Source organism: Lynx rufus, unplaced genomic scaffold (assembly GCF_022079265.1).
Source record: "Lynx rufus isolate CCGP_SWC_20201006 ecotype Redwood Valley unplaced genomic scaffold, mLynRuf1.p SCAF_4, whole genome shotgun sequence".
NCBI classification, from domain to species: domain Eukaryota; kingdom Metazoa; phylum Chordata; class Mammalia; order Carnivora; family Felidae; genus Lynx; species Lynx rufus.
Genome location: NW_025814856.1, coordinates 85,839,757 through 85,857,849, shown reverse-complemented (window position 1 = coordinate 85,857,849; position 18,093 = coordinate 85,839,757). Strand labels below are relative to the sequence as shown.

Sequence of the window (18,093 nt, the reverse complement as noted above, 5' to 3'; positions counted from 1 at the left end):
ACAAAAAAACAAAAAAAAAACACATCTTAGTGCCAGAAAAAATAGTATGCTATTAATAAAGGTAAGTCATTCTCATTTCTCACAGGAGAAAGTGAGAATTGGGAAAGACTTCATAGAAATTATAGTGTTAGTTAAGCCTTAAAAATATGGAAAAGTTAGCCAGGCAAGTAAGACAAAGAAGACTAGTGTGAACATAGCTGATAAGCATGACATAGTAAGATGTTTTTCAGACATTACAGGTAGCTCTACTGCAGGAACAAAAAAGATCAAGGAGAAAATACCAGGTGTTAGGGCTGAGGCGCTAAGAGAGTGGGTCAAGTCATGAAAAACCTTGCTTTACAAACTTGTAGGCATGGGATTTTCCCTTTAGATAGGACATTTATAACCTGGGTACATGGACCACCTCCTCCCCACCCTCCCACCCCCGCTGCCCTCATTGAACATCGGAGTGATACCTGAATGAATTCCAGGGTATCAGTGACATCCTGAAGTGTGCAGCATTTTATGACTATAATCACATAGGAAATTTCTGAGGAAAAGAAAGGCTGTAAGACTTGCTAGATTCTTAAAGTGCCCCCACAGCTTCTGACATGCTCAGAATAATCAGTTTAGAAATAGGAAGTCACCGAATAGACTTAAAGTAGGACAGGAGTGCTGTGTAAAAGCCATCATCATGCTTAACTTTTAGATGGTAGTTAACTCAGGTGGAAACATGAAGCTGATGTGAGAATTCCACTTGATTTGTAGGGTAGGGTCACAGTTGTTGTTATCTGTAGCATCCAGAACACAGACTGCCTCATGGTGCCCATATTTTCCAAACATTCAGTAAATATTTGAACAAAGGATAAGACTGATGGCAGGCAAAGAAATTATCTATTTCATGCAATTATCCAGTCAGAGATGACACTACAAGTGTCTAGAATTAAAGAGTGGTAATTGGAATAGAGAAGAAAGGATAGATTCAAGAGACATTTTAGAGGTAAATCAGCAACACTCAGCAACTGATTGATTGGCTGTGAGGGAGGAATTGAGAATGATATCCTGGTTTATAGGTTGGATGATGGGATTCCTGTGCCATTCTGTGCCTGTCTTTAAAGATAGTTATCTTCTACTGCCTTGTATATTACTACAGCAAAATAATGAGCCTGTAATTGTTCTAACTACTTTAATTTATTAACTTAATTAATCCTAACAAACCAATGAGATATATGATTTCATCATCCCCATTTTATAGATGAGTAAACTTAGGCTCCAAAGAATTAAGTAATTTTGCAAGACACAAAAGATGTGGCAATGAGAGTGTTTACCCTGACACCCTGACCACACTGAACATGACAGAACTTATAGGACTATAATGAAGATAAATGATTATTTATGGAAAATCTTAGAAAATATTATTGGACAAACATTTGCTTCATTATCATTATTAGTAATAACATGATAATTAGGCAGATGGGCTTTTGCAAGGGAAAACTGTGAACTTTAGTACAGCTTATAACAGTCATTTCTTTTAAGGGAAAATTAGTTTTGAATCTAAAATAATTAGCTTGAAGATTTGTATTGTATTTATATATCAGTTGGGGATCTTCAGTACCAAAACTTAGGGAGAAAGCTTTTCTGCACAGATGATATAGTTGTGCATGGCCCTTCAGTGCCTCTCACTTGTGTCTATCTCATGCATTTTTGAGACCCTCCAAATTCTTTGTAGAAACAGGAGAATTGAGCCAAAGTATAAATTATCTCTAATCTTCACACAAAGCTTTGTGAAGAAAAACAGTCTCATCTTTTGGAACACCTTAAATTCTTTGTCAAATTATTTTTGTTTTTTAAGCCATTGTCTTTGTCAAAAATTCACACATAAATGCATAGACTCCAAAAACCATTCTGCTAGTCACATACTGATATTAATTCTCTCCCAAACAGCATAATATTTAGAATAAATTTGAGACTTAAGGCCAGAAACAATATTAAGGACTTGAAGATAATACATTTTTATTTTCTATTTTCTATGACATAGAAAATAAAATGGGAGGACATTGTTTAGATAAAGCGAGCAGGGATATTCCTCAGATTAGGTGCCAGTTAAGATCTGAATCATAAGAAGGAGGCAAGCTTGGGAAGATCTTAGTTAATTTCCTTGGCAATCACCCTGGTACTGCAATTTTCCACAATTTTGATGTGTTCAACAGATCTCTGAATAAGTATTTCTGGAAGGAACTATTTTTATCCCTATGAATTTTTATTTTTAATAAGCAATTCACATATATCTTCTGTATATTAAAATTTGAAAACCACTTCTTTACTAAGAGAAAAGTGAAGGAGACCAAGTCCTCCAGCTGAATGTGTTCTCATCTTCCATGAGGGCCTGTGGACTATGGAATTTGAGTCACACAGACTTACATCCAAAACTTGGGAAAGTTGCCCAAGATTCATCCACAATTTTTTCATATATTTATGCAGAAAACAGTAGGACCTGGTTAGTAGGATTGCTGTGGAGATTAAATAAGGCAGTGCAAACTTTTTTAGTAAATTGATAGGTACTTCATATATTCTCACTAGGTGGTAGCTAGCATGAGTAGTAAGTTAGGAGAGACAGACTAGAAAAAGATGAAGAAAAGTATTTTTAAAAAAATCATTTGGGGCTCCTGGGTGACTCAGTCAGTTAAGCATCTGACTCTTGATTTCAGCTCAGGTCATGATCTCACAGTTTGTGGGTTCAAACCCCGCGTTGGGCTCTGCACTTACACGGAGCCTGCTTGCAATACTCTGTTTCTCTCTCTACCTCTCCCTTGCTCTCTCAACCTTGCTCTCTTTCAAAATAAGCAAATAACAAACAAAAAAATCGTTTGCTTTTTGGGGCATCTGGGTGGCTTAGTCAGTTGAGCATCTGACTCTTGATTTTTGGCTAGGTCATGATCCCAGGGTCATGCCCCATGTTGGGCTCCATGCTGAGTGTGGAGCCTGTTAAGAGTCTCTCTCTCTCTCTCTCTCTCTCTCTCTCTCTCTCTCTCTCTCTCTCTCTCTCCCCCTTGCCCTTCCCTCACTTGTGTGTGTGTGCATGCGCACTCTCACCCTCTCTCAAAAAAAAAAAAGAATCATTTGCTTTTGCACTGAAATTTGAGAATTATTTTTGCTAGAATTTGGAAGCATTATAACTTTTTATTGGTATACAAATTTTACTTCAATATAAATTAGACATTAATTCACAGACTTTATTTAGCAGGATCAGCTCAGAAAACAACTGCAGAGTAATGCCCGAAAGCTATGACAGTGCACAAATAACTTGTTTAAAGTGGAGACTTTCATCTTGGAATAGAGACTAACACTGATGAATGATAGCTACTATGCTTCAGGTGCTTCACACATTTTCCCTATTAGCATAATTGTTCCACACGATAGGTATTATTTCCATCATTCAGGTGGGAGCACTTAGGCACCAATAATTTAAATAACTTGCCTAAAGCCACATAGCTAGTCAGATGCAGTGCCAAGACTTGAGCATATATCTGTCTTCAGACATCAGACTTTATTCCAGAAATGCATTTGGTTAAAAAGGCACAAAAACAGAACATAAAAAGAGTTTCATTTAATTATCTGTATGTCTTAGGTTAATATGATTTTTGGACGTGAATTGTACTAACTTGAATTAATTGTCCACTAGGACGTTAAAAGACAATCTTAGTTATTCTTACATTCATTATTTATGAGTAATAAAACTTGCAAAGCTTTAAAATTATGGAGGTACAACTTGTATTTTTCTTTGATGAAGAGAAACCAAAGGCAAATGCCTAACTAGAAACCTGTTTATCCACTTTCTGGTTTTAGGTCATAAAGTGGCTTGTTTTACTTAATCTTGCTAAGTCACTTGAACTGTGTAATGTGAAATCCCTCAAATAACACCATCCCAACTCGCTACACCTGTCGTTTTGCCTAGTAAACTATGTTTTGCTTTTTGAGATTCAGGAGAAAAACTGGCTATAAATCAGTGGAATGAAACTTCCCTCCCCGTTAAAAAGACGACTGTGAGCTGTTAATACTCGGGTCAAACTTTTGGTTTCCCATAGCCTGTCAGTTCCTCTTTTAAGTGTGCCTTCTTTCCACAAAAAGATTTTACTTGTACTCTGAAAATTAAAGAGACAGTCTTGGCTCATGGATGCAATAGCATTTTGTAAAATAAATATGCTTTGAGTCCATATTCTGCTATTCTCCTTGAAGTGCCTCCAGGAATGATAAATATTTTGTTTCCAGAGCAAAAGCAGAAAAGTGCAACAATAATCTTCTCTTTTGAAAGACTGAATGATGCTGCATCCACTCCATCTCAAAATACCAACATCTGAAATTTGGAATCAAAACGGTTTCCCAATCTAGGATGAAGAAAAGAGAAACTGTATAGACAATGTATATGCAAGCCATTGTATACATGATGAGTCTTAGGCTTTTCAAAGCTGCAGGAAACGTGGTCAGATCCTTTGTGTTTTCTCTTGAAAAGAATCAAAGGGGAGCTCTATTACTTTGTAGAGGCACACTCCCGAGGACTCCCTTCAAGTCTCTTCTCCAGCAGCTGAGCACTGAGAGTCACTGACCTTGTATTTTAGACAGTGTCAGGGGAGAGAGATAAAGAAGAAAGGAGAAAAGAAGTTTTCTGCACTGAATGACTGGCAAATGTGTTTAAAGTGAAATGAACATGTCTCTACTGTCCTCTACATTTTTCCAACTTGTTTCTTTGTTTTGAAGCCAAATGCAGTAATTTGGCTAAACAGTGAGTCACACTGAATGAAATAATGTTTAGATAAAATAGCTGTCTTTTTAGGAAAACATCTCTGTATTTCTTTGTTCACGAAGGCTGGTTCTTTAGATTTGAGATTTTATTGTATACAGTTTATGATATTTTTCTGTGTGCAAATGAAAATGGGTTTAAGAATGCATCAAGTGAAAGCAGAGTTCAAGAATTTTGGTTGGTGGGAGAGCTGGGTTATTAAAGTCCAAATAGTCTGTCTTACTAAAAGTTGTGGGTGGTCTTCCATCATCCTGAAAGAATCTAGGGATCAAAAAAATTTGGCAATACAGAGCTGTTTCCCAGCTAGTGATAACTGGTATTCCTTTCTTTGTGTAGTTCAACATTTAGTTAGGTGTGGTACAACCAGACTCCTGGATGAGAATATTTTTAAATCATAAAGGTCTGTGGAGAAAGTTTGCACTGCCTGATTCTCGATTAAAGAGTAATTATAATTCTTCAAACTGACAGAAGCTTAAATTGAGCCACCAGTATTATCAGACTCTTATTTTTAACTGAGCACATCATGAAGAAGACTGTTAACCCAGTTGAGTATTTTCCAAGACTTTTGTCTATGCATATTCATTTCTATGCAGATACCTTATAGTTTAGTTATACAAATATTTTATTCTACTTTATTCACTCACTATCATATCAGAAGATAATCTTGCTCTGAGAACCCCTTAGTAGCAGAAATATCTTCCTACCACAGACTTCTAAGTGATCATGTCTTGCACTTTCTCAGACTTTTTTTCCACTGGCACCTTACGCAGCTTAGGAAAAATCAGCCACTTTGGTTTGATACACAAGGAGTTTGCATCCCTGCATGTTGCTCGTGTGACATTCAAGAAGTTTGCTTTTTGGCATGTTGGTTGACTCCTTGCTTCTGCTTAACAAAGTTCACCCAAATCCTCTTCTTTATCACCTCCAAAAACTTCCTATTATCCTTGGATCTCCCATCTCAGGACTTCTATTCAAACTCTTTCCATTCCCTGGAAAATGTTTATTTATTAACTTATATTTATTCCTTGGGCCATGGCTTATATGACACTTCCCTACAGCGGCTTTTTCTGACTCCTGATGTGTGGCAGCCACCCTTGCCTTATACGCTTATCCTGTCTTCTACCATACTTTGTTGGTGTTTGGTAAATGTTAGCATTTATCACTGTGATTATTAGTTTAATAGATAAAGTGGCTCAACTGATATTTGTTGAATGAAGAAATAACGTCAAGCATTTCCTTCTGTTTAAGATTTCCTTGTTATTTCCAGGAAGCCTTGACCTTCCTTCTTTAGTGCTCCCTTGATTTCCTGAGTCATCTTCTTGTACTCATAGCTGTTTGTATCCCTCCCATTCTGCACTATCCACTTTGAGGAGAGAGACCAAGAATGTTTATCTTTTTACCTAGCCCTGGCTTATCTACTATCTACTGAATGATTGAAAAAAATATATACCTCAAAAATATTTTAATTTTGTGTAGAGCTAATATACTATATTATATAAAAGGTAAGCTTTGTGTCATAGAGAATTGTGGCATGAAGGTTTAGAAAACTTTGTGGGGGGTGAGATGTGACAAGAGACCTCACTCAGCATATGGAATCTTTACTACTCTTGCTACAACCAAGGGTACTGACTAGAAGTTCCCACTGGAAGGCCACAATGTATGCAAAGGAAGTTTTGTTGGAAGTGTGGAAAACCAATAAATAGTTCAAATTTCAGGATAGACAAGTATTCAATACTACCTTAAGGATCTTTCCATATGATGGATCTGGTATAGTCCCTTGGGGGATTGTCGTGGAGTAGTGGGGTCTGTTGTATTCTGTGTGCTCTGAGATTTTGCTGGTATAATATACCATGTCATCTCTTCACCCCTGCCCTTTACACACGCGTTGGTTTGAGGTATTGTCTTCTTGTCTTTAAACTTTTACGTCTCACCATCCAAAGACTTTTAGCGCTAATTTTTTAAAATTGTTCTTCCTAGTCTTGTTTTCATATTGAATATAGCCTGCTTTCGAAACTTAACAGCATGAAAAAATGCTTTCTATATCTCCAAAGCTTTACTTAAACAATTGTAATGAAAGTATAATATCATATTTGGTAGAGATGCACTCATTTACACCATTCTCCAACTGTTATTATATCCCTTTCCCTTTTTTTTTTTTTTTTTTTTTTTGTGGCTTTCTCTTGTGTTTCTGCTTTTGTTTTGCTAACTACCTTGCATCTTCTGCTTTTGAACACCTTGCCCCAAGGCAGTTTTTCCACAAGTGTCAAGAGTTCTAGAAAGGAGGTGTCAGATCAAGTGTTTCCTCCTCCACAAGTTTATCTCCCTTGTTTACATCTCAAGTGGACACTCTGAAGCTGAGGCCCTCCTGGCAATAGGAACACCTATGATAATGATGACTCAGCACATCCTTGCACCAGCTCCACAATGGCCTCAGATTTGGTTCTGTTTTCCACAAGTTCCTCCCAGTTCAGACAATCTCAAGACTTTTTAGCTATTTCCCAATTGTATATTCTTCATACTCTGAGGTAGAATCTAGCTGCCCCTTTCCATACAAGGAGCCAGAGACTGACACCTAACATCCTTGAAAAGTGCTTTCATGTCTCCCAAGTGAGCTTGGAGGAAGGCTAAGTCAGAGTGTATAATTCTCCAGTTGATTGAACTGTGTAACACAAACAGAGTATGCTTTAGGTAGGGGAAAGAGAAGCCTTAGTTAGGTTTTGGTTTAGTTTCATTTTTTCCAGAAGAGACACAGTTTTATTTCTGTGGTCATATTTCTAAGATAGGATTTTAAACATATCCTTTCTTCCTGTCAGATTTATAGTAATATGAAAGATTACATTAGCCTTACAGATATTGTACAACAGTAGATAATACTTGTAAACAGTGGAAAAGGAATTATTTTCATGGACATTTTTATTGCTGCAGGGAACATTAGAGATTATTCTCCTTAATAAATAATCTCATTCTTCTTTTATTTTGTAGATTTAAGACCTAAGGTCAGGGTGGGTAGAAGGGAGAGATTGGGGGGAGGGGGAAAAATCAAGCCCCTTATCAGCAAATGGTAAAGCTGTTACTTCACCTCTGGTTGGCTAATTCCAAAACCGATCCTCCCCTCTTGCCTCCATAAGCCTTACCTTTTAATAGGAATAGATTGTAATCATGTAAACCCAAATATTTGAAATTTGATAGCACTTTTTCTCATTTTATTGGCTCATGCTCAAAATTTTTAATTCACCAAGATTAAAAGATCATAAGACTCAAAATAGCAGAAAAAGGGTAGAATGTGAATGGACAAAGAACTTTGTCTTGGATTCAGAGGCAGTTTTAGCTGTACAGTCTAGTCCCACACCCTCCAATCCATGGTGTTTCAGAATGTTTCAAGTGATCTTCCAGGCAGTCTTTAAGAGAAAACCACTGAGGGAAATTGAGCAAATATCAACAGACTAGAGAGCTGACCTCATCTAGGGGATCAAGGCAGCTTTTATGAAGCATCCAATTTCAGTTACATTGAAACTGCTGCTTGAGTTATGAGTGGAGGTTAAAAAAAAAAAAGGCAGGAGGAATCCTTTCAGCAGGAGGAAGAACATGCACAAAGGCCCGGAGGCAGAAAGGAGGAAGGCATGTTTAAAAATATGAAAAGAAGGCCAGAAGGGTGAGAACACAATGAAAATAGGCAAATAGTGATGATTGAGGTTTTCTAGTGAGCTAATCTCAAACCAGATCATGGTAAGGACACGAAAAACATCAGATGTTGTTCTGAAAGTAATGGAGAACCATGCCAGACAAGAAGAGGGAGCTTAAAAGTGGACTGACCATATAATTTAACATCCAAACTATGACTCCTTTGAGAGTGCAGAAGAGGTACTATAGATGATTTTGCTGGAAAAAACTGGACTGTCTGGAGCAAACTAGAATAACTTTCCTTCTTAAAGGCTCCTGTATATTGGCTGATTTTCCCTCTGACAACAACTCCTGGGAGATATTCTGTCTCTACTGTTGTCCTTCCCTGGTCAGGCTCACTGAATAGAACTGTTTCCCATATTCCTACTTTCATCCATTTGGCATTTTGCTAGAACTTTTTACCTTTATGTGAAGTGATGTTTGACTCTGATCTCATTTTCGTGTAGCCTTTCTCAGACTTGCTATGCTGGTTTCGTAAGAACAGCATCCCTGAGAAATTTTGATCATTCTCAAGTTGTTTGGAGTGTGGTCACCCCATCCCCTCCCCCTCTGCCATGCTTCTCAGATTAGCAAAGAAAATTTGAGAGGCAGAAGCATTTCTTATACTATATTTGATATTGCACAGATTCATGGTGTATGAATGTAATATAAGATGTATACCACATAATAGAAGCCCAACAAATAGAGTTGAAGTCTGTCTGATTTGAAAAACAAGAGGATATTCAATTGAATTCATGGATTAAGGGACTCCCCTTGCTTTGAATACTGGCTCTAGCCTCTTTTACTCACTACTGTGTGACCTTGGTTAGATTGCTCAAATTCTCTGAAATTTGGTTTCTTTATGTGTGGAACAGGAATAATATTAAGGCCTAACACAAAGGCTTTGAATGCAAATTAAATGAAATACATTTATAAAGCACATAGAACCACTATTTCTAATGGTAAACCCACATGTGGTGGCTATTTGGGGCTATTATTTTTGAGCAAATGTGGTTTTAACAACATGCCTTCTAGCATCTCTTTGCTACAGGAATTAGGAGCTGTCTTTTCAGTCTGGTGAAGTTTCACTGCTCTTTTCTTTATCTGCCTGTTTGTCCTAAAGGGACAGGTGAAGTTCAGTTTCTAACCCAGTTTCAGAATAGTGAGCCTCGGGGAGAGGATGGGTCATTTAAGCCCACTCTACTTAAAATTCTTGTGAGATAAGACATTCTGGAGAGGAAATTATCCTGTCAGTAGCAATACCTCTGAAGTAAAAGATATCCTAAGGCTTTACTTTGAAATCTGTAGATGTGCATTTTGCCTGGGGGAGAGCTAAGGTTTATGTTGAGAAGGTCATGGTGGGCTAGCCAAACAGAATAACAGAATGTAAGATAAGATTTGCAATTGTAAGGGCACGGTATCTTCATATTTGTGTCCTCTTATTTGAGCAGTCTAGTCAGCTGTGATAAGGGCTTGACACATATATTGATACATAAATTAATAACACATCCTGAACTTTAAATCTAATTAACAAGTAACCACTGCTTACGTTTCTAATAGAGGGACCCCTGGGAATTGATTTTCAATCAAGTAAACTTCTGTCTACCTGTAATGTATAAAAGGCCAAAGATAATGTAGTATTCTGAGTGAATGAGTTCCCCTACTTAATAGCTTAACAAATATGTATTGTTCATGAAAGAGAAAGACTCTCCACCCTCCTCCACCAAGATCACATTTCTGAGCACTTGAATGAGTTTTTATTGACTTGGTCACCACAGAAATGTTAAGATCTCTGACTAGCTCAGCAGAGAACAAAAGTTAGCTCTTACGTGGTTAGAAATAGAGTGTTATTTATAGACAGAATATATTACAGTATATTAAATTATGTTGTAATTGCTACAGCAATATATTGACTATATTCAAGTGAACCCAGAAGCTTTCATTGCTAGGGTTTGTATTCTGGGGGAATGTATTGTTCTCCTAGCCTTGGTTAAATTCTCAAGACTAACAGTAGTTTCAACTATATGAAGAAAAATCCATGTCAATACATGAATTTCAGGTAAGCATATTGTGCTGCAAATTTTCCCTCCGGGAGCGTTGGCATGGAAGGCATTACAGTAATTTTCCATCATAGAACTCTACAGTAATACAGATTTCAGGTTGGAAGCATGCAATACATTTTTTGGTTTTTTTTTCTTTTTTTAATATTATTTCCCAGGAGATTTTCCCAGGGACTTAGAGACCTGCACTGCCCTTCGTGGGGCCACTGTGTTTTTTAATACTACATATTCTCAGCCAACGTTCCTTCTCAATCAGTTGAGCATGTTCTGAAAAACAGCACAACTAGTTCTACCTCCAGTGCTATAAAAAGGTTGACATCATTGTTAAGATTTAAAGAAATATACTTTGACTTGTTTAGATGAAAGGCCAGTAATTGTGCTTCACTTCTCTCACCAGCCAAATCATGAAATCAGTCATGTTCTCTATCTGTGACCAAATCATTCAATCATTCCTTTATGTTGGATCTGCATTAAACCAAAATTATGGATTCTTCAGTCATTCTTGTTATAGATAAAAGTCCTCAATGCATTGCACTCATCTCTTTCTTCTAAAAAAGAGTTTTGTTTTGTTTTGTTTTGTTTTGTTTCCCAAGCTCCAGAGTTCAGTTATGGCTAAGTAACAGCAATTGAAATAGCATTTAAACAAAATAGGCTTGGCTTCTAGGTTTCCAACAGGGCACTTCTTAAGTAAATCTTCCTTGGTTAACAGCTGTCAACTGTCAATGGGCAGCAGGTAATTAAATTGGAAGATAGCTTTATGGCTCAGAAAAATAGATAAAATCCTTGGACCAGAAAGGTCTTAAGTTAATGCAATTATTGTTCCCTCTGGTATTTGAATTAATGAAAGAAATTGATTATTTTCTGATGAAACAGATGAAGAGGAAAACTGCCATTGTTTGTCTCTTGCAAATAAAATTCAGTTGAGACTGTTTTCCCAGCTAAGATCACACTCTTAGTTTTATTTCAGTATAGATTAAGAAGAGAAGGGAAAAAGAAAAATAAAAAGGAATATTTTGAGAAAGTAGTGGCACTAAACAAACTATGATAGAAAGGGTGAGAAGGTGGTAGGTAAGGGCTATGAATACCTGGAAGATATGTGAGCCAGTAAGAATTTCAACAACAGGAAATGAAAATGTATGGATTTTTTTTTTAACTTATATAACAGAAGTAGTCCAGTGATTGAGTAGCTCCAGGGTTGGTTCAGAGATCAAATTGTTTCTTCATCCAGGTTTTTTTTTTTTCCTTTTGAAAAAATTTTTGCTTGCCATTCTCAGCTGGCAATCTTCTTGGTAAGCTGTAACTGCTGCGGATATCATATCCTTACATACCAATGTCCAGAGGCAGAAAAGAAATCACCTCTTATTTTATGCCAGTCTTTAAAACTGAAGGAACCTCTTCCAGCACCCTTGCAGAAGGCTTCCCTTTAAATCTCATTGACCAGAACTAGTCACATGTCACATATAGACCACTCACTGGCTGGGGGGGTGGTGGGACAACTGTGGTCGGCATAGACCAACTCTGCCTACAGGGAAGAAGGGGAAAATTATCTCTTAGACGGAAGGTCAACAGTGTCTCCTGTTAAAAGAACACGCACTGATCCTCTACTGTGTGCTGGTGAAACATCTTGTGAACTATGTATTAATATAACTAATTTATAGATGAGGAAATCAAAACTGGGCAAAGTGAGGTAGTTTTCTTAAAATAACATACTTAATAAGTGAAGAGGCTAGGATTTCAATTCAGAACTGTCTGACCCCAGTTGTATACCCCCACCACAGTATCACGCTGCTGCCGATACATCATGATGCACCTTCAGTTTCAATTACAGAGCTTCTCTTTTTGAATGAAACAGTCAATGCATCTCTGTGTTTTGCTTTTCACTTTAGACTTACTCCCCTCAGAGTGTCTTCTCAGGGCTTCCTCAGAACTGTCTACTCTCAGAGACTCACATCATCCATGAGAACAATTGAAAAACTTTACCTTCAGATTACATATTTCTAATGGCAAGTTAATATTCTAATTTTACATGTTCATGGGACATATCTGCTTTGATTTGAATTTAAGCTATCAACACTCAAGTAATCTCTGTACCAAAGAAATTTCCCTTTCACATCTCCCAAAAGTAGTAAAGGCACGTTCATTTCTCCTGTTCTCAGTTTACAGCTTCCCTTTACCCCAAGACCAGCTTCATATAAAATTATTCCAAATCCTTTTTTTTTAAAGTGTTCTGTACATCAATTCTTCCTTTCCATTCTTAGCATATCAGGTCTTCAGCAGCATCGTATCTGGACTAATCAGCATCTGTTAGGTTTCCAGACTCACATACTTCAAAATTATCCTGCCCCTCAAGCAAACTATTTTCCTTAAAAATGACTTATTATTTTATACTCCTGTTCACATAATCTGAGTACATTCTCCATGTGAAAAAAATGAAGTATTAAATATATGAATAAATAAAAGTCAGGCAATCTGGTCCTCTATGTTTTCTGCATCTGTAAGGAATTATTCTTCTTACTTTTCTGGCTGACACTTGATGTCTTTTCCCAAGTCATAATAATGTAACCCATGTCCCTATAGGACAGACACTCTGTTAAGCACTTGATGTATATCAGCATCATATATGCTTGAACCTCACAACACCCTATGAGGTAGGTACTGTTATTATTCTGACCTTACCCGTGAAGACACTAGAGTACAGAGGGAAAAAGGCACCTCCAAGTATATATAGAAATGGCAGAGCTAGGATTCAGACTCTAGCAGTTGGGCCCCAGAGGCCATGAACTCAGTCACATTTTACTTCTTTAGTCTATGTATTTCACTGGAGTGTTATTTACTGCTACATGTTGAACATCTATTCTTCACCCCAAGCTATAACCTTCTCCTGATATTTTTATATAAAAAATGTACAGCCATGAATCTCCTCCATATGATGAAAAGCAAGCTTTATGTCTCCTGAATTTTAGGCAAAATCAAGGCCGTCTTTGTTTTTGCAACTTTTGAGAGATGTTTGTTGGGATTCCTTATTCTCTCTCATATTCTGAGCTCTTTCATTTTTCCCCTCTGTGTCACCAAGAATCTCTGACCTAGCAGGGGCTGACTTTTGTTTTGTTTTGTTTTGTTTTGAGAAAATACAGATAATTTTTTTATTTTTTTATTTTTTTTCAATATATGAAGTTTATTGTCAAATTCGTTTCCATACAACACCCAGTGCTCATCCCAAAAGGTGCCCTCCTCAATACCCATCACCCACCCTCCCCCCCCACCCCCCATCAACCCTCAGTTTGTTCTTAGTTTTTAAGACTCTCTTATGCTTTGGCTTTCTCCCACTCTAACCTCTTTTTTTTTTTTTTTCCTTCCCCTCCCCCATGGGTTTCTGTTAAGTTTCTCAGGATCCACATAAGAGTGAAACCATATGGTATCTGTCTTTCTCTGTAGGGCTTATTTCACTTAGCATCACACTCTCCAGTTCCATCCATGTTGCTACAAAGGGCCATATTTCATTCTTTCTCATTGCCATGTAGTACTCCATTGTGTATATAAACCACAATTTTTTTATCCATTCATCAGTGGATGGACATTTAGGCTCTTTCCATAATTTGGCTATTGTTGAGAGTGCTGCTATAAACATTGGGGTACAAGTGCCCCTGTGCATCAGTACTCCTGTATCCCTTGGGTAAATTCCTAGCAGTGCTACTGCTGGGTCATAAGGTAGGTCTATTTTTAATTTTTTGAGGAAGCTCCACACTGTTTTCCAGAGCGGCTGCACCAATTTGCATTCCCACCAACAGTGCAAGAGGGTTCCCGTTTCTCCACATCCTCTCCAGCATCTATAGTCTCCTGATTTGTTCATTTTGGCCACTCTGAGGGGCTGACTTTTTTCCTGAATGACATCCCTCTACTCTTCCTTGCTCTCCTCATGAAAGAAGTTGTTCCAGTTTCTGGGCCAGCGCTTACCACTGCTGCCAACAGCATCACCTGTCTGTCTTTGAGACCTACTGAGGCTCAGTAACTTAGAATTGTAACTAGGTTAGCACGCCACACAGCGCTCAGCATCTCAAATCTCCTGTTTCCAGATCTGTCATCTAGTCTCTTGTTTAAATCATCTTTCAATTTCTTTTGTTCTTATCTTCTCTCATGATTTACTTCTCAATACTCTTCTGAAGTATTTTTATAACTTCTTAATGGTTTTTTTCCACATAGAAAAAAAATCTGCACTTTACTCTCAATGTATGGACGCAGCATCAGAGACTATGTTTTGTGATCGTGTGTTAGTAATTTTAGGGGTCTATCTAGTTCCTTAAATTAAAAGAAAAAGAGAAAAATAGAAAAACGTGTACCTATTTGTTCTAATTCCATACATCTTTTTGATAGCGATTCAAATTGATAATACTATACTAATACTAACAGTAATAATATTAGAATTTATTGACTACTTTCTCTTCATTAAATTCAAACATTTACATGTAATAATTCAGTTGATTTTCTTGGGAACTCTTATTAGAAGGTGCTATTGGGAATTTCTAGAAATGTATTTGTGATTCAATGTCTAAAATTTAGAAATAGTACATCATTGAAAGAGTAAAATGTGCAAGCAAACTGCTTTCTAGAGTTGTCACTCTCTTATGATCATAATCCCAAGAAAAAATCAATCCTGAATCGTTTGGATGGTTCAAATTTATCAACAATTTAAAACTGAAAAAAATGAATGGGAAAGTCTTAAATTGTACAAAGAAGCATTTTGACTGGAAGAAAATTGATTCTGCTATAATGACTATTGATTTTTAAGTTTTCATGGTACATCCATAGTCTTCAAAGTTCAGCTATACAGGCACATATTTTACCCATAATGTAAAAGAAGTTAAATGAGCATGAAAGAGTCAGTGATCACTGAGGTAAAAAATCTAAAAATTCAGATCATCTGAATATTTGTAATTTTCTTTTTGATATAGGCATAGGCATACTCTCATTTAAACAGCATTGCCTTCTGAATGAGGTATGGCTTGTTTTCACATTAATTGATAGAAAAAAATATCAAACTAGTTAGAATTATGTTGAGTAAGCATTATCAATGCTTTTGTTTTTGTTTTTTGGTTTTTTGCTCAGTCTGCTCACTTACTATATTTTTTTGTTTGTTCTCTTTTACTTTTGAGTTGATGATAGCCAGTAATAAAACTGAGTTGGGATTCTTGCAAAATGTGAATAATTTTGCAATAAAATAGTATTACCATAAAATTTAGCATTGCATTTATTGCTTTATTTATGTTTTACTTCAGCAAAGAGGCAAAAAATAAAAATATCCACTAACACAATTCTATTTTAAAATTAATATATTATTGTAGGGAGGAAAATAGATCTTAACTTTCTTAGTAAATATTTATATAAAATAATTTTCATTAAAATAATAGAATCGTAGAACCAGGATACTCTATTTTCACTGTGCTGTTCAATATTTCAGAGCTTCGAGAAACCAAGACCTCTGAACACTTCAGCCTGTCCCACCATCCTTTAGACTACAGGATATTATTAATGGATGAAGATCAGGACCGGATATATGTGGGCAGCAAAGATCACATTCTTTCCTTGAATATTAACAATATAAGTCAAGAACCTTTGAGTGTAAGTTAATTATTTTCATTAGGGCCATGTTGACTTTGTTTTATTTAAAAATTTCACATACAATGAAAAAATTGTGTATTTCATTAGGACTATAGAAAATACTGGCCACATGTCAATAAATAATTGGATGTTAGTGCTTATTTCATGGACTGAAAATATAATCAAGTCAGTTGTGTCTGTCTAGCTTCATAGATTTTAACACTCTAAAAACTGAAGCTAAATGAAGAAATACTTCCTGTGTGTATTTGTGTGTGTGTGTGTGTGTGTGTGTGTGTGTGCATGTGTGTGGAGAGAGAGAAACATGCAGTATAGCCTGACAAAATGATCAGACTAAAGGAAGATCTACCTTGTCATCTGTATGTAATCCAACAAGGCTTAAAGGAATTAAAAGGAATATAGTTATTAAGGACACTGTTCTTTGAACAAGTGTGACCTATATTTATCATTCTATTTCACAATAAGGAAATAAATTTATCTTTATTGGAGTAAAAAAAATAAAAAATAATTATTTAAAAATTTGTCACAACAAGATTTCCGTATTTATTATTTTAACAAGGGTCAATGAGCTGGAAATTCAAAACAAAACAAAACCAAACAATAATCATCACCATCAGAGACTTGACCCAAAGGTACGGTTACTGAGAACACTAGCAGAGTATTTTAGAGAGGGAATCTCTTGGATGCAGTCCAAGTTATTTTAGCTATTGAAGTACCTAGAGACCTGTTTTAAGTAAATCTACTGCTGTGGCTGTGTGGTTTACCAATAACAATATTAAACCAAAATAGCAATATAAGTGTAAATTCATTGTGATATAAACAGTTGAGAAAAGTGTACTATAGAAGGAAGGAAATACACCTTTTATTGTATACATTAGTGACCTTATTTTAATATATATCATTAGGAAATGGGCATATACTATTGAAAGGCATTTGTTAAAGGAAAATTGGTGGGAGTCATAAAATCTTTAGGAATTTGAGTTCATAAACTGGAAGAAAGATCTTGAAATATAAATATAGAAATGCCTAAAAGAAATGTGTTAGGATAAAGTAAATGATGACTGTCATATATACAAGTGAGATTATGCAACCTTTATTTTCCTTTCTGAGCAGGTTTTCTGGCCAGCATCTACAATCAAAGTCGAAGAGTGCAAAATGGCTGGCAAAGATCCCACAGTGAGTGCCTAAAAAAAACCCAAAACTTAAATATTTGGTCTTTGAATCCATGTACCTTGAGTGCAGCCAAGAGTAAGACAAAGGGTGTTGGTGTTTTAAATCTTCTGCTGGACGCATGGCAAAAAATGTAAATGTAAAGAAGTTGGAACTCTTAAACACTGTAACTTAGGAATTCCTGACCGGGTAAAAATTTTTTGCATTGCTTCCATTATTGCATTCTGACACTTTTCATGATGGATTTCAGCAATAACCTCTGTTCCAGTGGATCCAACCTGCAGAATTCTCAGCAGGCCGCTGAAATAATGATAATGCAAGTGTCTGGAGAAGCTCCCAGATACCATGTGGGCTTTTCCAAAGAAAGATCTTGGCAAAAGGGTACTGGTGAGCCGGCACATTCCAGAGGCGTAAATCACCAATGATTAGTGGTATCTTTGTTAGTTAAAAATAACCACAGAAACAAAAACCAAGGCAGATATGAACATCAATTAAATGTTCAGTATGCAACATTTGTACAAATTGTATACCTTTAAGTGGAATTCCATGTAAAGAGTTAAGAAATAAATCTGTGTGGATTTCTACAAACAATCTGCTGAAACTGACATATTAACTGATTCTTGAATATTATAAATACATGGAGCAGATCTATAATGTATATGTTATTTAATTTTATAAAGAAACATGTATGTCATCTTATCTTCTTGTCTCAAATCACAGAAAATATCATAATGGAACCATATATCAGAATTACCCACTCTTTCACAAGTAATTTGGTAGAGAAGTTTTTTATGCATTTATTCACTCTTTCAC

The 18,093-nt window shown here is 36.3% G+C and overlaps 1 protein-coding gene across 1 annotated transcript in view; it reads left to right on the top strand.

The window, feature by feature from the left end:
- SEMA3C (semaphorin 3C) overlaps positions 1-18,093 on the top strand; it is a 174,666-nt gene that overhangs the window by 68,389 nt on the left and 88,184 nt on the right. The window contains exons 2-3 of the mRNA XM_047097367.1: positions 15,953-16,113; positions 17,224-17,286. Of these exons, the coding sequence (XP_046953323.1) occupies positions 15,953-16,113; positions 17,224-17,286 (224 nt within the window). The remainder of the gene's footprint in view (positions 1-15,952; positions 16,114-17,223; positions 17,287-18,093) is intronic.